Source organism: Macaca fascicularis, chromosome X (genome assembly GCF_037993035.2).
Source record: "Macaca fascicularis isolate 582-1 chromosome X, T2T-MFA8v1.1".
NCBI classification, from domain to species: Eukaryota; Metazoa; Chordata; class Mammalia; order Primates; family Cercopithecidae; genus Macaca; species Macaca fascicularis.
The window spans coordinates 22,105,461-22,127,877 of NC_088395.1; the positions used below are offsets into that span (position 1 = coordinate 22,105,461).

Below are 22,417 nucleotides of genomic sequence, written 5' to 3' on the forward strand. Positions count from 1 at the left end.
GTGTATGCAGGGGAACTCCCATTTATAAAACCATCAGATCTCATGAGACTTATTCACTATCATGAGAACAGCATGGGAACAACCTGCCCCCATGATTTAATTACCTCCCACTGGGTCCCTCCCACAACATGTGGGAATTATGGGAGCTACAATTCAAGATGAGATTTGGGTGGGAACACAGCCAAACCATATCAACTTCCTTAATCCTAATATTAGAGATCATGGCCTGGAGAGGGACAGATTGCAGCCACTAAGACCAGTTAGGAGTTTTGCAAATGACTCAAGAGAAGGACGGGGAGGGCCTAAACTTAGGCAATGACAGGGGTGAGGAGGAGTAGGAAGTGGATAAATCAAATTCTAGGAGATGATTCTCAAATAACTGCATAATGATAATGCAGATAGCACAGTGATCCTCCCTTATCCATGGTTTTGCTTTTCATTGTTTCAGTTACCTAGGGGCAACCAAGTTCTGAAAATATTCAGTAGAAAATGCCAGAAGTAAACAGTTTGTAAGTTTTAAACTGTGTGCCATTCTGAGTAGCATGATGAAATCTCTTGCTGTCCAGCTCTGTGCCGTCTGGGACGTGAATCATCTCTTTGTCCAGTGTATCCATGCTGTATATGCTACTTGCCTGTTAGTCATTTAGTAGCTGTCTCAGTTATCAGATCAACTGTCACAGTGCTTGTGCCCAAGTAACCCTTATGTTACTTAATAATGACCCCAAAGCATAAGAGTAGTGATGCTGGCAATTCAGGTATGCCAAAGAGAAGCTTCCTTTCAGTGCGAAGGTGAAAGTTCTCCACTTAAGGAAATTTTAAAAGAAATCATATACTGAGGTTGCAAAGATCTACAGTAAGAACAAATCTTCGATACATGAAGTTGCGGAGGAAAAATAAATTTGTGCATTGTGTACGTGTGTGTATTGGTTTGGTACTATCTGAGGTTTCAGGTGTCCACCAGGGGTCTTGGAACATATCCCCCAAGGACAAGGCAGGGGACTACTGTAATTTTCTAACCTTTCCACTAGGGCTTTACAAGACTTCCATCAAATAGAGATTATAACTGTTCTGTGCAGCTACACTTTGCTGAGAAACCATTAATATGCCAAGCATTTTGCCAGGTACTTTAATGTATGTTATCTCTAATCTTCACAGTAGTTCTATAAACTTGGCATTATGGGCTCATTTTACAGAAGAAGAAACTGAAGCTCAGAGAGGTGATGTAACTTGCAAAAGACTGCACAACTAGCACATTGCAGAACTGGGAGTATAACCCAGCTTATCTGATTGCATCCTGTTTATCGTCACACTACACTGTTCAAAACTGGATAGGAAATGTGAGAATTACAGTCATGCGATAGGCTGGGTGTAGTGGCTCACACCTGTAATCCCAGCACTTTGGGAGGCTGAGGTGGGTGGATCACTTGAGGCCAGGAGTTCAAGACCAGCCTGGCCAATGTGGTGAAACCCTGTCTCTACTAAAAATACGAACGTTAGCTGAGCATGGTGGCCAGTGCCTGTAATCCCAGCTACTCGGGAGGCTGAGGCATGAGAATCACTTGAACCTAAGGGCGGAGGTTGCAGTGAGCTGAGATCGTGCCACCGTACTCCAATCTGGGTGACAGAATGAGACTCTGTCTCAAAAAAATAAATAAATAAATAAATAAAATAAAAAATAGCTATGAGATGATATACATGAACACACTCTGAAAAGGTTAAGGGTAAGATATAAATGTGTTAGAATAATCATTATTATATCATCCCCTCACCCATGCTGCTCTTTCACTAGTTGGGGGATTGTTTCTCTTCTGGTATGGAAACAAGATATTATAGAATGTAGGGCAGCCAGGAGGTGAGAGTGAGAAGTTCAGATGGTCCCCAAGTCCTACTGATTTCATGTCCAAAAGGGCAGTGGCATCGAGCAGTTCATTATTGCCTCTTCTAAGAGGGCTGTTCTCTGCAAGCTTTTTGGCTAAGCCTGTGATCTCCTTGGGTCTTTAGCTTATGGGAAGAGTGGAGGAGGGGTTATTCCATAAGCTAGCTTAAAAGGAGTATTTAGATATACTCCCCTAAAAGGCTTTACTTTCCAAAATTTACACTGAGATTTTACAAGTTTTGTTAAGTGAAGTCATGAACAAACTTCGAGTAGTTTGCGAAATTGGCAGATGATGCACTTAGCAAGGTTGTGGAACACCCGCTACAACTTGTTTTTGTTTTTGTGACGGAGTCTCACTCTGTCACCCAGGCTGGAGTGCAATGGCGCGATCTTGGCTCACTGCAACCTCTGCCTCCTGGGTTCAAGCGATTCCCCTGCCTCAGCCTCCTGAGTAGCTGGGACTACAGGCGCTCACCACCATGTCTGGCTATTTTTTAAAAATATATATTTTTAGTAGAGACAGAATTTTGCCATGTTGGCCAGGTTGGTCTCAAACTCTTGACCTCAAGTGATCCACCTGCCTCGGCCTCCCAAAGTTCTGGGATTGCAGGCATGAGCCACTATGCCCAGCCCTGCTACACCTATTTTAAGGCATTCTTGTCCTGGTCTAGTTGAGGAATTTGGAGGTCCTGATACAGCCCCCCAGTTTCTGAAGCCTAACCAAGGAGGCTTCTGAGAATGGTGTTCTGGGTAGTATCACGGGAGGACAAAGGTAGCCTCATCTGGAAAGCTCTGCAGTCCCATGGGATTCCTGTTACCATGGTAAGTCCCAGAACCAATGCCTGTAAGGATGCAATTTGCCACTTGTAGGGTATTTCTAAATGCCGTTTTCAGACACACTGCACTGGGCAGGTTGGCTGCAGGGCTGGTAGTAGGAAAGCATGAAATGATTATCAGAGTCACCCTGATTAAAGACAGGGTGTGAGTGGGGCACTCACTGGCAACTGCCTGGATGTAAGTAAGCCAGGGTGAGGTGAGCATAGGAACCTAAAAACCAGCCATGGGAACAGGAGACAGGATGTCAGGGAGAAATCTCATTGATTGACCTTGATGGTCACAATCTCATTTGTCTTCTCTTTAAAAAATAAATTGTCTTTTACCCTTATTACAAAAGTAGTTCATAATTATTGTAGAAAATCTAGAAAAATTTTAGCTGAACTAAAAAAATTTAAAAAGTTAATATCATTTAAAGATAGTCATGGTTAATACTTTTGTTGAATACCACTGAAATGTACATTTATCTACAAATGTTTTACGGTTTAACTATGGACTCATCCAATAGTACTACTTTTTCCCCACTGAACATTGTAACATGAATATTTTTTTCCATTTATTGCATATTCTTCTAAGTCATTGAGTGTAGTGTTCAACTGAGAAAACACCTTATTTAATTACTTCCTAATGGACATTTCGGCTGTTTCCCTATTGTTAACCCTCTGTATTGATAAGTTTTGTGACTTTTTGTATAAAACTGAGACCATTTCTTTAGAGTAAATTCCTAGAAGTGGAGGATTTCCTGTGTCAAATGGTGTGTCCCATTTGAGGGTTTTGAAATGCGTCTTACCCAACTTCTCTCAAGAAAGCGGTACAAATTTGTATTACCACTAACAACAGATGAGATGGTTTAACCTTTAATGAGTTGCATCTTAAAGATACTGTTGGAGGAAATGAATAGAGAGACTTAGTTTTTTGTCTAATTGATATGGGGGAAAATGTTAGTCACATTTCATTCTTGAGACTATTATTGCATAACCAGATACCGTTCAGTGAACCCACATAAGCATTTGCCGAGTACCTACCATGCTCCCAGGACTGGGCTGAATATCCCTGCTGCTAGTGTCAGTTTCAAATACTTAGTACAGCAATCAATAAATGAGAAGACCTGTTGGAATATAAGTAGAATATGAGACACTGAGCTTCATAGTGGAAGGAAATTAGTGTTTTCTTTGCCAGATGTTGAACTATAGCAGTGGTTTTCAAAGTGCGGTCCCTGGATCATCAGCATCCCTTGTGATAGATGGGCATTATCTGGCCCTACCTACTGAATCGGAGACTCTGGGATTTGGGCCCAGCAATTTATGCTTTAACAAGATCTTAACTACCAAACTTCTGCAAGATGCCAAAGATTGAGAACCACTGAGCTATAAAAATGCAGCAAAGGCAGAAGAGGTCAGACTTGTTGGGTAAAGGTGTGGTGACTAACTTCTGGTTTGCCTGGGACCATCCCAGTTTTAGCACAGAAAGTCTTGCATCCCAGGAGCCCCTTCTGTCCCAGCTAGATAGGGACGGTTGGTCACCCTGGTAAAGGGTGGCAGGGGTGAAGGAAGGCTCTCTTCATTGCAGCCTAAAGGTAATTATGGCAGAAAAAGAATAGAAGGGCCAGCAGAGAAGGTTTCAAGATGGAGGGCAGATTTCAGAAGCTGCTTTCTGCTTGTCAGCTCTATGCTGATAGATGTGGTGGCAGGAGGTTACCTGCAGGAAGCCAGCAGATGGCTAAGGCATCTTGCTGAATCCCTTGACAGGAGTCACAGCTGTTAGAACTTGATACTTTCTGGAAAGGGGAAGGTTGGCATTCACCAAACTACTGCAAGATGCCAACTTGAAAAAAAATCCATGATTAATCTTAGCAGTGATGACAATGAAATCATTTTACAGCAAAAACCATAACCAAAAGTGCTTTGTAATTGCAGCAATTTCCATGTCCTGACTGATGGCATCAGATTCTAGAATGGTGTCCAGCTTATCTGATTACAAGAACTAATCCTGAATAAGATGTAACATTCATTCTTAGAGTAAGCATTCATCCTGGATTTTCTAAAGCAGGTGCAATTTAAACTCTTCTTGTTCTTTACGGGGAGTCATAATGTATAAGGCATGTAAAGTTTCAGTTTTGAAAGTACAGTGTGCAAAACTGTAATAAAAGTAATCATATGTTACATTGTTACATGCATGGTGTTGATGACAGGAGGGCCGATTTATAGATCACTTAAACATACAAAATTCCTTATTTTTCCTAAATCAACAGTTCTGAACCTGTTTGCATAGTCCAATTACCTGGGGAGCTTTTAAAAAATGCTTATGTTCAGGGTTCCATCCCAGAGATTGTGACTTAATAGGTTTGAGGCAGGGGCTTGGACATAGATATTAAAACAAACAAACAAACAAACAAAATTCCCCAGGTGATGTGCATTTGGGGTTGAGAATACTGTACTTACCCTGATATAAACCAATGGGTCCCAACTTTAGCATGTACCAGAATGGCCTGAAGTGCTATTCAGTAGGTCTGGGGAGGTGGGGGTGCAAACATTTGCATCTCTAAGGAGTGCCCTCGTGATGCTGATGCTGCTGGTCTGCAGACCAAGATTTGAGCACCAGTTTCCTAAACCATTCCTACTCCAAACCCCAAATAATCATACAAACCACATCTATCACCCATTAGCTAGACATGCGAATAAATAACTCCCTCTCAAAACATTTCTGCACATCTACTCCCACATATCCGGTATTTTTTTTTTTTTTTTTTTTTTTTTTTTGTGACGGAGTCTCGCTGTGTCGCCCAGGCTGGAGTGCAGTGGAGCGATCTCGGCTCACTGCAAGCTCCACCTCCCGGGTTCACGCCATTCTCCCGCCTCAGCCTCCGAGTAGCTGGGACTACAGGCGCCCGCCACCTCGCCCGGCTAGTTTTTTGTATTTTTAGTAGAGACGGGGTTTCACCATGTTAGCCAGGATGGTCTCGATCTCCTGACCTCGTGATCCACCCGCCTCGGCCTCCCAAAGTGCTGGGATTACAGGCTTGAGCCACCGTGCCGGGCCTCCGGTATTTCTTTTATCTACTGAGTTTAAAACATATTTCAATTAAAAAGCATACTTTAGAAAGCTTGGTATAGGTTTACCTTCCTCTTTAGGTCTTGCAAAATAGGATTATTTGTCTAGTGGTATCCTTTCTCCCCCACTAGATTGTAGGTTCTTTGAGGACATTTGTATGTTCAAAGCTTGCCCATGTGGCTTGGAACATCATAGGTGCTCAGTAAATGTTAGTAGTCAATGGTTATGCATAGAAATTGCATCATCATAACCAAACCCTACTATTCCCAATAGTTTTTATAATGGGATCTAAATAGACTGACACTCCAAAATTAGGATCATAAAATATATTCACTTAGTGAAGTGGACGCTATTGCACAGGACAAGTAAAATAAAGAAGTGAGCAGAAGGTAACTACAAGTGAATTTTACCAAGAAGTACAATAATGTAGATAAGATGATATATCAGCAGTAGCTCTGAAATGTGGACTAATACATAGAGTAGTTTAGTAATACAAGCACACACTTAAGGCTTTTGAAAAAAAATAACTGTCACAACTTGTGCTAAAGCCACATTAATACATCAAAAAATCCACGCAAACAACCAAATATCCCATTGTTTGACAAAACTAATAATGCAATAGAATGTATTGACATAGTCCACCCCTTAACAAAACTATCACAAACATCCGCACTGAAAGAAAACAGACACAGGTACACACTTAATGAAAAACCCAAGTATATTTCTGGAGAAAGCAGCTACGGCAAATATGGAAACAGATTTAGTTCAATAAACAGCTGAATGTGTATGCTGGTCCACACATCCTCAAGTCCATTTAATTTTCCTTTGGAATTTTCCCTTGGTCACCTTTTTTTGGACTTAATTTACTTTGTCATTTGCCGCTGGCTCTGTCACTTCTGTCCCAGAGGCTGCTGGAGGGATCCTAAATGAAAAAAATCAGTAATGCTAATTCTTTCAGAGGAGTCAAAAGAGATGTTGAATTTAAGAATGAAATGCTCCTAAAGGTAGATGAGTTCAAGTTGTCTTGCATTGTGTTACTATACTTAAAAAAGTTTGCTATAGAGAAAGGGAAAAAGCACATGGTCTGGGTTTCTGAAGACCTGGCAATGAAAGTTGGAGGCTTCCTATTTTGTAAAATCTGACCAAACATGGAAATAACAGGAAAAGATGTCTGAGTCTGGTTCACAGTTGTCTAACGTCATCAGCAATTGTAAGGGTTAATACTAAAAAAAAAAAAAACCTCCAAATAACATAAAATTTTGAAAGGTAATGTTTTAAAAATATTTTCTGCATAACTTTTCTGAACCATACACTTATGAATATGGAACTTAAATTTAATGCTGCAGTAAAGTGAAAGCAACAATGAATGTAGGGAAAATGGATTAAATTAGTTCAATATTCTCCAGGCCAAAGGCCTTGGATCAATATTTTGTCTAATTTTCTCTTTTCAGCATATATCACAAACATAAAAAGGAAGAATATTCCACTTTTATTGGGGGTCAGCTGAGAGGGCTAAGAGGATACAGGATTGATGGAATTTGCATAAAACTGGGCAGGACTTTTTAGCTTGTTAATATCTGTATTGTGATTGAAAGTTTATTGGAAAAATGTGCTGATCTCAAAACTACACTAGTTCTGCCATGACAGCAAGAGAGTGGAACCAACAAATTCTTTCATCTAGAAAGAAAATGAAAACCAGAACTTGAATAATGGAATGTATCTCAGATCTGGTACTGAATGTGGAAAATTCGAGAAGTAATACATTGGTACTACTAATAGTATCATGTACGGTTTTAAACTTTGGCTAACAAGATGTACTCATAATGGTAGGTAATGCTTCAACCCCAGTCATCCGTCTGAGTTTCACAAGATACAATATCAGTTCATTCAAGTATTTATTGAGTGCTTACCATGAACCAGGTATTGTTCTAGCTCTGAAGATATCACCATTAAAGAATAGTAAAAAATAAAAATCCCTTTTGTCATGGAACTTGCATTCTAGTCGGGGAAAGACAGAAAATGCATACAAAGTAAGTCAAATGTAAAGTATCTTAGATGGTGGTTAAGTGTTATGATGAGTTACAAAGCAAGAAAGTGGGTAGGATAACATCCTGCCCCTTAAAAAAGCACTAGGGAAGGCGTTAATGAAAAGATGATCTTAGCCTACATACCTGAAGCGAGCCATACAGATAGTGGCGGAAAGTAGGTTCTAGGTTAGGGGAAAAGAGGGGTAGGGCAAAAGGAAGATTATTCCTTTTTTTCCATGTCCTTCTATCCAGTGTGAATTTGCTAGGCCTGAGTATATTTATTTATTTGTTTTATTGACATCTGAGCTGTGGAATAATGGGCTACATTTGTTTTCTTCTCTATACTTGTTTGTACCAAAAAAACTCTAATTAATGCAGCTGACAATAATGTGTACTGAAACCCAGACACATTGAGGTATTTAACTTTTCTGGGAAAGCTGTAGCTACCGTCGGCGTATGATTTATGACTATAAAAGTCAAATAGTTGAACCTGGGGTAATCACCCAGTGAATGCGATTGGTTCTTTGGCAATTGTGTCCTAAACAAAAGCACTCTGTCTTTTATGATCAGCATTTTGCTAAGCTCCAACTAGGTTACTCCACATTTACTGATAGGAGAATTGTAATGAGAAACACCAGTAAAAATGAGAGGTTGACCCCAGTAGAAAACCAAAAGCAGGTTCTTGTGGCTTTCCCAGGTGCAGATTTGAAAGAGACACTATTACTGATAGATAAATAAATAATTAGGTTATTACAAAGAGCAATATTTTCTTTTGTCAGAATTTTAATCACTGAAATGGTATAACCACAATTTGTATTTTTGCCTGAAATAGGAGTGGAATTTGCTGGTGTTAACAAATGCAAGAACAAAATAATACTATGTAAGCTTAGTTAACTGTTTTTCAATAGCCTTTAGAAGAATTTTCTATAATACACACATACTTTTTTTTTGAGATGCTAAAATAAATTTTAATAATTGTTACATAACATACTGTGTATCTATTTGATGAAATCTACCTCTGTGTAATAATTATTAAAGTAAGTCTTGAAATGTATGATAAGAATATATTAGTTTTTTGGGTACAATTTCCATGAAAATACGTAAATAAGAAAACAAATAACTAAAATAAGAAACAGGAGGTTTTTTTATAATACTGTTGTCATCGTATGAAATTACTCTATTAACTAAATTAACTTGACATTGTCACTCTTAAAAGCAAGATCTAAACAAAACTAATTCTCAAATTTATTTAATTTTAGCAATATATTTTATTTAACTGAATATATCCAAAATATTTTCATTCTAATATGTAATCAATATACAAAAATTATTAAAGAGATGTTTTATATTCTTTTTTCATACTAAGGCTTGAAAATCCAGGGGGTATTTTATTTCATTTATGTATATTTATTATACTTTAAGTTCTAGGGTACATGTGCACAACCTGCAGGTTTGTTACATAGGTATACATGTGCCATGTTGGTTTGCTGCACCCATCAACTTGTCATTTACATTAGGTATTTCTCCTAATGCTATCACTCCCCCAGCCCCCCAACCCCCGACAGGCCCCTGTGTACACACACACTTATTTCTAAAAGAATTAATTTTAATTACACAAGCCGATTATCTTTGGATAATCAAATTTAAAACATGACATTTATGTGTAGAGCCCTTTTTATCAGCCACCACCCCAAATCCTGATTTTCTTCAAAAGGTAACCACTGTGATCACTTTGATATGTATTTTATGACTTTTAAAGAATTTACATATGTATACACATATACGCACAATACATGTATATGCTCACACTGGTAGGATAGTTACGTAAGAAAATAAATGGTATTTATATATCTATATCTGTACCTTGCTTTATGCCAACAACATGTCTTGGGGGTTATTTCCCATGCTGGAATGTTAAGACCTACCTCTTTCTTTTCACTCACTGCATAGCAGTTCACAATAGGGTTATACCATAATTAATTGCCCTCTTATTTGGACATTTAGCTTGTTGCACACTTCTCAACTACAAGCCATGCAGCAATGAACTCTGTAGTGCCCTTGTGCAAGTGATTGGGCAGTGGTTTTCACTGTGGCACCCAGACCAGTAGCATCTGCATCACCTGGGAACTTGTTAGATACAAATTCTTAGCCCTACCCTAGACTTACTGACTCATAAACTGAGGGTGGGGCCCAGCAATCTGTAGTTTAACAAGCCCTCCGGTGAATCTGATGCATCATAAAATTTGAAAACCACTGGCAGGCATGTCTGTATGTACAGACATACATGTGTGGATACAGTCAGTTCTATAACGTAACATATGTGTTCTTAAACACCACTGTGCTATGCAAAAGTATGTACTAAAAGGCCACAGGGCTTATGAGAAAAATGAGGTTGGGGCACAACAGTTAAAAACTTTATCAGTGACACATTAAAAACAAAAGCTGGGAGCCCAATACAGATGATAGCGCGGTTTTATACATGTTAAATGGGTAAATACACAAATGCTACAGTAAATATGGCACCTTCCCTTGAAAAGACCAGAAGTTTGCTTGTGTAAGTTGGTATTGGAGGGGTTGTCCCCTGTGAGTTTTTGGGTAGCGGCGGAAGGAGTAGTTATATGAAATTGGAAGGTAAGTTGGTTTAACATCAGATGTGGTGAGTGTGGCTCCTACCCCACGTGGTGAACTGAGGCAGTTGGTCATGTTGAGGTGTGTGCGTGTGTGCATTTTGTGTATTCCTATATGGCTCAGTCCATTTGGGTGCAGTTTTCTGCTTTTTTCTAGCATTTCCTGTGGATAAGCAAATGTGAAATTGGAGTTATGTTCAAATTTTCCCCCAATGTATCAATTTCCTTGGAATACATTTGCCTTTTCAATACAGGTGTCATAGCTGTATGTATGGATGCTGACTCTTTTGCATACATTACACAAAATAACTCCATACACTGTACTGAATGCTGTTTTTCACTGAATATTTCTTAGAGCTTTTTCCATATCACCACATAGTTACTCATTTTTTTTAATGGCATTTAAAGCATTAAGAGATGACTAAATTGATCTCCAAAATGCTTGCAACAACCTACACTCCCATTAACATGCTTCCTACACTTTGGCCAATATGACCTTTATTAACTTTTGCCAACCACTAATTAAATGTCTCTCTCCTTCCTCTCCCGCCCTCTCCTCCCTCTCTCTCCTCCCTCACCTCCACAGAGACATTTACATTGTGAGGAATGACTCTCATAAGTACACTGATAGAAAAAGAACTTTAAAAGTGTGAAACAGGTGGCGAGGTGGTGTTGAAATGCTAAAAAAAAAAAAAAAAAAAAAGGAAATGGATATGAAGAAAACATAAAAACCTATTAAAAAGGCAGAGAAAAGGAATTTCCTTTCTACTTATTTTTCACTTCCACCTTTGCTAAATACATCTTATCCACTTTATGAGATAAGATATTGAGTTGACCCTGTAGGGATTCCATCTATCACTCTAGCTGGTTGACGTCTCCAAAAATGCAGCTTACACTATTAATCCATTCACTTCAGCAAAACATGCCTAAGGGCATCAGATTCTTCTGTTTATCAGTATTGGGTTCCTTGGCCCCAACAAGCTCAGCAGATACAGCTGAACAGAGTGATGTGATGGCTTCAGCTCTTGAGTCTGGGGCTTCTAACAGCAAAAGTGACAGAAAAAGTGGCTCATGCAGGTGTCAGATGTTTTCCTGTAAAGAGGTTGGCAATGGATGTAAATGCTTCCAGCTGAGCACATTACCAGGCAGGATAAGCCATAATGATTTAATAATGAAATCACATTGGTTTATGATCATTGTTCTTATTAGGAAATATCATTGCTTTTTGATGATTTATTATGTGAAACTGAGTTTTCATATAAACACTGTGATTTGCATTTATATGTAATATATATTTGCATATGTATATATATCTGAGTCAGAATGACTTACTAAAAGTAATCACCAAAAAAAAAAAGAGGATGCAATATTGATGTAAATATGCCAAAAATATTTAAGGAAATGTAGAAATTATGAATATTATTATGATGTTGCTGCTTCAAAATAATATTAGATGCATTTTCCTTTATGTGAAAATGGCAGAGCACTAGTAGCCGGAACAATCCCTGTTTTGCAATAAGGCTTTTGCACCTTGAAATCACAAACTATGATATTATTAATAAAATATAAAGAATATATATGAGGGTTATATAGAACCACCATTTCCCTTCTAAATTAAGGACTTTGCTTTCCTGTCCTCGTTTCTCCTCATGTGTGGAGAAATAGAGAGAGAGAAAAAAAGTTTGGAGGAGAGAGAGAAAATGGCGGAGAGAGAGAAAAAAAGAAGAGGGAGGAAGAACATTTTGACTTATAAAAGAGCTTTCAGTCTCATAGGGCCTAGAACAGTTGCTCTGGAGCAGTGAAGGACACTATAGAAGGCTTCTCTCTCTCTCTCTGGTCATGATTCTTTGCTCTATCAGCTGTGATGACTTGTAAGTACAGTTCCTAGGATCAACCCAGGGTGCAAAATTTAGTGGTGAGTTGCAAGGCCAAAGCAAAGCATGTCTCTCACTCATCTGCACTCAATGTCAGGTACATAATTTGGGAAGCCCAGTGCAAAATAAAAATGTGGGGCCTCTTGTTCCAAAAGCAGGAAAAAATGCAATTGAGGGTGCTAAAATATAAAGCCTTGCCCTATCTTTCATGGCTTTTCTCTTTCAACTTGTCATGGTATTGTTTTATTTGCTATTCAATGCTATTATAAGAAAAATTAAAGATGTAAGTCATTAGCATGAGTGTTACTTTTCATCTCAATATTGTGCAATGTCAGTTTTAAATGCAAACATAAAAGCATTTAACTTGTACGTGGAATCACCAAAATTACACAGTTTGTATTTTGTAGCTTGTTTGTGCATATGTGTTTTGTTCTTACCAGCATGGAGGAAATGCTGAACAAAACTCAACTTTTTATTTCACTTCTTAATACATGTTCATTCTACCAATACTCTCTACCTTTGGTTTACTGATGAGTAAGGAAGGACTAAAAGGAAAAGAAACTATAGGTTATTGTATAAGTCTGTTCTCCCACTGCTAATAAAGACATACCTGAGACTGGGTAATTTATAAAGGAAAGATGTTTAATGGACTTACAGTTCCACATGGCTGAAGAGGCCTCACAATTATTGTGGAAGATAAAAGAGGAGCAAAGTCATGTCTTACATGGCGGCAGGCAAGAGAACTTGTGCAGGGGAACTCCCCTATATAAAACTACTGGATCTCATGAGACTTATTCACTACCATGAGAACAGTATGGGGGAAACCACTCCCATGATTCAGTTATCTCCACCTGGCCCCACCCTTGACACATGGGGATTATTACAATTCAAGGTGAGATTTGAGTGGGGACACAGCCAAACCATATAATTCACCCTTTCTCTGTCCTTTTATGTCATCATTTTCAGTGTAGGTGTTTGGCCAATACAGGGAAGTAACAGGTATAAGAAAGGTTATGACAGGATTCCTTGGACATTCATGTTTCTTAGAATGCCACTACCTTCTTTTGGTCATGGAAGCAAATTCTGGTTCGAATGAAAAGTATGGCCTCTTAGGCCTATCAGAGCTTACTCAGTTCTAGATGTATCATATTTACCTTGTATTTGTTTGGCATCTCACTAAACTCCTACGCACTGTGGGCCTGATGGAGTCCTGTGCTCCTGGGGCATTGTGAATGCTGTGTGAAAATGGGGCTCCTAGGAACAGCAGACACATATTGTGCACATTTTCTCTGCTCACACACACATGTTCCATTGTCTTCTCAGGCTCCACTAAAAAAATACAAGTTCAAAGATAAAATAGTTATGAATTTCAAGACACTGGCAGGAGAGGATTACATTAAGTGCAGAACCCTTCTCTGTGTGGGGCCTGTGTGACTACACAGGTTGCACACCCACAGAGCCAGCCCTTTCTGTATCAGGCAAAGCTGCTGGAAAGCCTGAAGCCTCATTAGCATGCCATGTATGAAGGAGCCCAGCTCACAGCAGGCTGGACGTTGCCAATAGTGTACCAGTGCAAAATAGTTTCCCTGAAACCATTTAATACACTTATTTCAAACTCAGTTGAATTGATATCATTGAGACAGCTAGGTCTCTTAGAGTGCTCCCAGTGCCAGGAGGAGTGCCTTTGAGATGGGTCTTTGAAACCTCAAAGTTATAGCTAGAACCGGGTACTCATCATTGAATCACTCTCTCTATATCTCTTAACATTTTTTCTTTCTCATAGGATTTCCAGCAGGAGAGCTCCAGAAGCCTTTCTTTTGGGGAACAGAATATCCTCGGTGAGTAAATGAGTAAAGAAACCAGTTACCAATTAGGAAGAACATGTTGCTTTGGTAGAGGACAGAAGAAACAAAGTCAGTGGTTATTCAGCAGAAAGATGCCATGGAATCTGGCATGGGTCGGCTGTACTCTTTTTGGGTATTTGTTTTCTGATCCTTATTACCAGGGTGTATGACTGGACAGGAAGGCCAACTTACACATAGGTGGCTTTCATTTTTATGCATTTATTCTCTTACCCATTAACTCATACTACCAGTATTTGGACATTGAAGGATTGTTGGGATTTGAATTGATGGGATGAGTCTAAAACCATTCCAGATAGAAGAAACAATGTGAGATAAGGAGGAAAAAGTGTTTCTATAATGGCAGAGTCTAGTTTGGCTAGCCAAATGGTACATGAAAGGAAGTAGTGGAAAAGAAGATTGAGGTTTGATATTGGAGGGCTCTGCATGTCAGGTAAGGAGCTTGGATACTAATAGGCAATAGAAAATATTGAAAGTTTTGAGCAAGTTAGATAATTGAATTTATCTTTAGAAACATAACCTAAGAGGGTCCTTCTGACTCTCATCTTCTGTCTCTCCCTTCTACTTATAAGGACCTTTGTGATTACATTGGGACCATTCAGATAATTCAGGATAATCTTCCTGTTTTAAGGTCAACTGATTAGCAACCTTAATTCCATCTGCAGCTTTAATTGCCCTTTATTGTGTAACATAACATATTCACGGGTTCCAAAGATTAGCATATGGACATCTTTTGTAGGCCATTATTCCACCTACCACATGTGTGTTACAAAGTCAGTTATCACCATGGGCAACTGGAGCTCAGTCTTGCTGGGGAACTGTAAAACATGCTTCAGAGTGATCGCACCTCAGGCACATGGGAGCTGGGGTATTTATCTATCCTCCAACTCACCTTCCATCATTGATTGAGTGCTCCTACCAGGGGTACCTGGCAGTGCCCATCCTAGGCCAAGAGGGCTCTAATGGCTGGAGAAAGTCCTTAGGCAACTAGTTTCAGGTGCTGACATTTGAAGGCTGTCAGATTGGTGAGCTCAAAAATAGGGCTAAGAGGACATGGGCAGTCATCGATAAAGCTTACTACAGGGAAGCACCATTGTTAGAATAAATAAAAATTCCAGGTTCTTATTTAACCAAATCCATTAATAATATCCCAGACCTCAGCTGCATAGTTTTCTTTGATGTTCAGATGTTTGGAATCAATTTGCCCTGCTTTTAAGTTTAGAAATATATATAATATATATTTCTATAATATATAAAAATTTAATATAAATTTATATTTATATAATATATATAAATTTAATATAAATTTATATTTATATTTATAAAATAAGTATATATATTTATATTATATATATATTTCTAAAAAATTAAAGGTTTAGGATATTCTTTAAGTTCCCTTCAAACTAAAAAAGTCCTAGAATTCTTTGATTCTGCTTATTGTTGACAATTTAACTGAGCTTCTATTACCGTGATTATATAGCTGGAGATTAGGAAATAGTCTGGTTAGATTTTTGGAGTTATTGATTAAGTGATTTGTTTATTGGGTCTGTGAGCATGATTTTCTGATATAAAAGCTAAGATCATCAAAACATAGGAGTTAATGTTAGTGTCTATTTGTTTGTACCTTAGGCTAGGTCATAGCTAATACTTGAGTGTGAAAGAGAATTTTTTTTTCCCAAAGACTTCTTTGTCCTCATCCACTTAATGAATAGCTATTATGTATCATTTGGGTTCCCAGCATTGGGAATATGAAGATGCTAAAGACATGGGAGTCACGGTCCAGTGAGATGGCTTCCCATACGTTCATCTATTCTGTATTAATAAATGGATAGCCTCCAGAAACAAGGGAGTGGGTATCCTTTCTGCTCACAGTGCTCAGCTTAGTCCTCACCTGAGTGTTGAGTCCAATTATGAGGCATGAACAAGTTGAATTATTTCCAGAGGAAAGAATCAGGACTGTAAATAGTTGAAGACAATGTTTCTCAAAGTGTGTGTTCCATGAAATAGTAAGAGAGGTAAGTCATCCTCCCCTTCCCTCAGTTCTGGAGAATCATAATAATTATCACCATAAAAGTTTCCTAGAAGCTCTGCAAGAAAGAAACCTATTTAGATGTGTTTAATACAACTACCTTTTTGGTACCCATTAACCATCCCCACTTCTGACCCCAGCCCCCCACCACCCTTCCCAGTCTCTGGTAAACCATCCTTCGAAATGTAGAGGTTCCCAAACTCCCCTGCGTTTTGGGAAATGCTGATCTAGAATTCATGACTGAAGAATAAGAGTTGAAAGAACTTAATAACACTTGAAGGGGAACCTCATAACTGTCGGCATATTTTTGAAGGAAAGTTAAGGTGGTAGAATGACTTACTATATTTAGGAGATTCAGCAGGTGTTCAGTTAGAGGCTACACTAGACCAATAGATGGAAGCCATAGAAAAGACATTTCAGATCAGCATTATGGAGAGCTATTATGTTTAGACCTGCCCAAAGAGGGAATGGGTTACCTTAGAAGGGGATGAGCTCTTGGTCATTGGAAATACCTAAGCAGAGTATTATAACCATTTGAATGGGTTTTTCTAAAGGGGGCCCATTCCTCTAGTAAGAAGTTGGACCAACCATTTGAATGGGTTTTTCAAGAGGGGACCCATTTCTGTAGTAAGAAGTTGGAGTAGATGACCTCTAAGCCGTTTCCAACTCAGAAATTTTTATGAATTTATGATTCAGGCATAGGGCAACCCTTACTTGATAACAGTGTGAGTTCATGGTTAATCTAGACAGCGGTATAGTTGTTTTGTTGTTGACAGCAAATCTGTGTGCATATGTTAAACCCACTGAGTAATAAGAACAAAAGAGAAACTGAGTAGGTAGTAAAAGTGGTGCCTTCTCTATTTTATTTTTGCAAGACTAGATCTTCAGTGCAAGAAATCTTCCAGTTTCTGGCCAGCCAGTCACGGTTGCATTTTAAAAGGGAGAGTTTATTTTTTTATGCTTATTTATTTATTTATGAGATGGAGTTTTGCTCTTGTTGCCCAGGCTGGAATGCAATGGCGTGATCTCACTGCAACCTCTGCCTCCTGGGTTCAAGCGATTCTCCTGCCTCAGTCTCCCAAGTAACTGGGATTACAGGCATGCACCACCATGCCCAGCTAATTTTGTATTTTTAATAGACACGGGGTTTCTCCATGTTGGTCAGGCTGGTCTCGAACTCCCGACCCCAGGTAATCCGCCCGTCTCAGCCTCCCAGAGTGCTGGGATTACAGGTGTGAGCCACCACGCCTGGCCAATGACATGCTAATTTAAATACTCTTCATTGATAAAATAGAGGATGTGAATCTAATATTATGAAATATTATTATTGTCAGGCTTAGTCATATAAAATTACTTTTTCTTTGTCTCTTGTCCAAAGGATTGTGATTAAGTAACTGAGAATTGAAACTTACAATGATTCAATCATTTTCTGAATTCTCTATTACCTTTTGCAAATAGGAAGCTTGTTGGAGCAGCCCCTCTTAAAGGACATTCATTGCACAGCAATTTCTATAAGCTTCCATTGTTCATGCCTTCAATTCATCCAGTCAACAGCATTGACTGAGGGTTGTAGAGGACCAAGTACTTATTCTCAGAGCTGAGAGACCTGGAAAAACTAAATGTTGCAATCTGCACACTGATAGCTACTGCCTCAAAAATTAACACTATGTAAAATTACAAGTTTGTCCCACACTGCTATGATAGCTCTATGATTGAAATGCATAATTTCACTCTTACTTCTTTAATGAAGGTTTGCAATGATGGAAAAACAGTAGGAAGCATTTTTTTTCAAATGCAAATTACCTTACGGGAAAGAAATAACAAAGGAAAGAATTGCCACCAAGGGGAAAAATTAAATCTTACACCACTTCCTTGGGTGTAGTTGAGACAAACAATTAGCATGGTAAGGATCATTATGTCCTGTAATAACATGCCACTTTAAAAATTTCCATTCCTTCCAGTTATGGGTCCTATCTATTTGCTGGGTGACTTTGATGTTGCATGTCAGGAACTAACTGTGAGATATTTTTAGCATTATTGCAAATCTCATGAAGAATCTTCACAATAAGGATTCTATGTGGTGTGTAATTCTCATCCACAGGTTAAATGACTAAATTAAGATACATATAGATCTGTCACTTGCATGAGATGGTAAAGTTAACTAATCAATTAGTTAAATCATTGTTACTTTCTTACTCTGCACAAAGTATAGGGGATTTACCAATGAACAAGTAGATAAGGGAGTGGCCTCAATAGAACTTATATTTGAGAGAGAAAATCCCAGGCACATATATGGAAACCTCATTATTGATTTCTTCATATATTCTTAATATGCTTTGCTATGTAACAAAGCACCACCAAGCAACCATTTATTAGCTCATGATTCTGTAATTGGGCAGGACTGAGTTGAGACAGCTGGTCTCTGCTTTGTATGGTGCTGGCTGGGGTCACTTAACGAGGGCTGGAGGATCTAAGGCGACTTCACTCACCTGTCTGTGCCCCGGTTGGGCTGGCTCTTGTGGCTGGGGCATGGCAGGGCCTCTCTCTCTTCCTTTGGAGTCTCTCAACTTCTGGGGTTTCTCGCTTTCTTCATTTGGCCTCATTCCCTCTAGCTGGGTAGTTGAACTTCTTTGCAAGTGACTTCCAAGAAGGTGGAAAATGGAAGCTACTTTCTTAAGGCCTAGACCCAGAAGTCATACCTGACCCCTTCCACTGCATTCTATTGGTCATAGCAAGCCCTAAGGCCAGTCCAAATTTAAGCAGAGGGAAATAGATTGCCTCTTGATGGGAGGAGGGGATGTGTGCATTCAGGGGTAGGTAGAATTGTTGGTGGTGCGTTTTATAGATAATCTACCACATGCTTCTTCAGAGGTGAAGAGAAATAAAGTGGCACCTTTTTCAAATCTTTGCTATTCAGTTGTCATCTTGTCTACAACAGAAAGAGGAACGTGACTACCTTTGAAAATAGAGTGATCCCTTTTAATCTCTACTCTGTTCCTTTTTTTATGACTGCATTTGGAAAACAATTTAACTTCTAAGATTATAGTGACTTCTCAGCAAGTTTCCAGATAAAAAATAAATTATATATTTACTGACAGGATCTTTTCTGCTCTGTTTTAGGTGTTCATAAATATATAGCTACAGCAGATATAAAATCATAGAAATCTTAAGGCTGAAAGGGACTTCAGAAATCATATCTTTCACATCCCTAATTTCACAGAGTAGGGCACTATGGTTCATATGTGGTCATAATGACAATGTTAGAATTTGTATTTTCTTTGTCTATTTCAATTGGAAGGTATGTTTAGATTTTTTACAGCTTTTGGGTATGGTTATTAGATTGTTATTACCATGGTGACTAGAAAGCAGTTTATCTTGGCTTTCCATTGAAAAAATTAAAGGATTATGCTCTGAGATTCATGCTTGTAATTGTCTCCAAATTATGTATTTATGCCATAGATCTCTGAGTTATGGTGCTATAGGAGTAATTGTTGGACATGAATTTACACATGGATTTGATAATAATGGTAAGTACTGGTTCATTTTCTAAGCTGCTGCTTTTGTAATAATATTGACTATATGGATGTTAATTGTTATGATTGTCTTTGCATAGCAGCAGCATCATAGCTTGAAGATTATCCAAAGCAATATGATTGCTGATTGAAAACTTTTCCTCGTGTCTTGCTGTGATGGCTTGCAATAAATAAACAATTGTTCCCATTGGTGATTGGGGTAGACTTTAAAAAGCAGCCTTGTAATTTCAATAAAATTAGCTTTGCATTTAGATCAGGATTGCTGTAGCTGCCACAATAGTTACAGGGACTGATTTATAGCTTCTCCCTTTGTCATTTATTCATCGTCTTGAGATTTTCTCCCTGGAGGAGCAAGCTCTGCTCCAACGATGATTATACATGCTGCCAAGTTAGGACTTGCTGAGTTAGGACTCTGGAGCTTGTCTGACTGATTCCCTTTTACGATTTCGAAAATTATGCAATGCTTATTCTCTATTTTTCTCTATACTGGCTTATATTCTGATTATTATTATTATTATCCTTATTGAGACAGAGTCTAGCTCTGTCGCCAGGCTGGAGTGCAGTGGCGCGAGCTTGGCTCACTGCAACCTCAGCCTCCCAGGTTCAAGTGATTCTCCTGCCTCAGCCTCCCGAGTAGCTGGGATTACAGGCATGTGCCACTATGCCCAGCTGATTTTTTGTATTTTTAGTAGAAACAGGGTTTCACCATGTTGGCTAGGATGGTCTCGATCTCCTGACCTCATGATCTGCCCACCTAGGCTTCCCAAAGTGCTGGGATTACAGGTGTGAGCTACTGCACCCAGCCTATTCTGATTATTTTAAAGTCTACACTTTCCTAATAATCTATGTAATAGGATATACTTTGTATCCTGATGACATTTAAACAAAAGGAAAAAGCAGAATATGACATAAACTAAAGAAATGGCTTCCTTTGAGAGTCCTCATCATTGTTGATCAGCACTCTTCTCCTTTAACTTTGGAGTATTATTGGAAAGCCACATGAAATCTCTGAAACTTATGGATTAGTAGCAAATGACTATCACATCCACACCCACACAATGATTTACAGGCAGTCTCAGGAACCAGCTGCCCTAAGGCAACGTTATATAGAAGGGGACCTCTTTCTTCCATCCCTGTAGTATCTCCAACATCCTTTCCTGGATGCCTACCCCAGGGCCAGAGACCCTCTGGCTCTTCTAGAAAAGTCTTCCTGTACTCCCACCAGCCCTTCCTTAATCACCTAGATTTTTTTCTCCCCTGGTCTTCCCTTTTCTGTTAAAATGTGGCTAACTTGTAGTTATCTGACTCTGCAGAGCTAGACTTTCTGCCTTTGGGTGTTTGGTTTATCTGAGATGAGAGTCTTAGCTAAGAAATAAAAGCTAATAGTCCTTTCTTCATTCTGGGCCTCTCGATAGGGAATTTAAGTACAGTTCCTCCCCAGAACCTTCTGGAGAACTTCTGGAGTCTTTCTCAAAGGACTGAATCTAATGGTGGCAATTTCACTCTGTAACCAATGCTTAGAACAGTGCATTGCACATATAAGTACGTGCCCGGTACCTATTTAATGATTGGTTGGTTAGTGGGTAGAGGACAGTGACTCCATACTATCCTAGGGGGTGGTGTTAGTAGTAGGTAGCCTTGCTGAAGAGTTTTGGATTGTTCCAATTAACAGCTTTACTTAGGGGACTTTTTTTGTAAGCTGTGTAATTAAATTTAAACGATGCCTCTGATTCTCATAGTAACCTTGAATATAGAAGACAGTCTAGCAGCATCCAAATTTTGTTTCAAAGGATGTAGAGAAAATGAAGAGTGAGCACATAGCAAGAAAGCATGTATAATCTTTCTTCCAGTTATGTTTTGGAGATTTTCATTCTTATTCCAAGTTTTCTTTTTAGAGCAATCTTCCTTGTCTAAGTAGGACAAATGGGTCTTCTATCCACACTAGTGGCTGTGGAATGATTCATAACAGAGGTTTTATGTGTCTTTCAGCTCCTGGCAACTTGGAGGAAATAGGTTCTTATAGGGCTGAGTCAGGGTCTATGATCGCACAGTATGGATGACTCACTGGGGCTACTCCTATGGATCGTTTGGAATTTCACTGGTAGTAGTGCTCTGATTGCCTCCATGGGCTTTCTGAATGAAGCCATTTTATTTCATAATCCAGTGAACATTTTGGGTCAAATCAGGTGAAGACACAGAATCCAAGATTGGATAAGACTAGTATATGTAATAAATTGATGAATCTCATTTTTAAGGTGCTCTTTGTTCCTTAGAAGGAAAGCACTTCCTCAATTGTCTTTATCCTTTTCACCCTTTTTACAATTAACCTGTGACATTGGAGAGAGTGCAGGAGCTGATCTCAGGAAGAGTGTTCCCTGCTGTTATGACTGTTTTTTGAAGGCTTGTCGAGGTGAGGGAAAGGGAAGATGAATTTACTTTCCATAAATAACACAAATGTCTTCGAACTTTTTTTTTTTTTTTTGCTAGGTAGAAAATATGATAAAAATGGAAACCTGGATCCTTGGTGGTCTACTGAATCAGAAGAAAAGTTTAAGGAAAAAACAAAGTGCATGATTAACCAGTATAGCAACTATTATTGGAAGAAAGCTGGCTTAAATGTGAGTACAACTGTGGCTAAGGGGGCACCTTGTGGTTCATTTTTCCTCATTTGGACATTAGCTTGCTTTAAACCATTGGTTCTCAA

General features: G+C 38.9%; 1 protein-coding gene and 1 long non-coding RNA gene across 2 annotated transcripts in view; one reads left to right on the plus strand and one right to left on the minus strand.

Moving 5' to 3' along the window:
- PHEX (phosphate regulating endopeptidase X-linked) overlaps positions 1–22,417 on the plus strand; it is a 231,379-nt gene that overhangs the window by 180,235 nt on the left and 28,727 nt on the right. The window contains exons 16-18 of the mRNA XM_005593167.5: positions 14,073–14,127; positions 19,640–19,707; positions 22,201–22,331. Of these exons, the coding sequence (XP_005593224.1) occupies positions 14,073–14,127; positions 19,640–19,707; positions 22,201–22,331 (254 nt within the window). The remainder of the gene's footprint in view (positions 1–14,072; positions 14,128–19,639; positions 19,708–22,200; positions 22,332–22,417) is intronic.
- LOC102141690 (uncharacterized) overlaps positions 1–22,417 on the minus strand; it is a 58,282-nt gene that overhangs the window by 10,296 nt on the left and 25,569 nt on the right. Inside the window, exon 4 of the long non-coding RNA XR_001487714.4 lies at positions 3,736–3,818. This is a non-coding gene — a long non-coding RNA (uncharacterized lncRNA). The remainder of the gene's footprint in view (positions 1–3,735; positions 3,819–22,417) is intronic.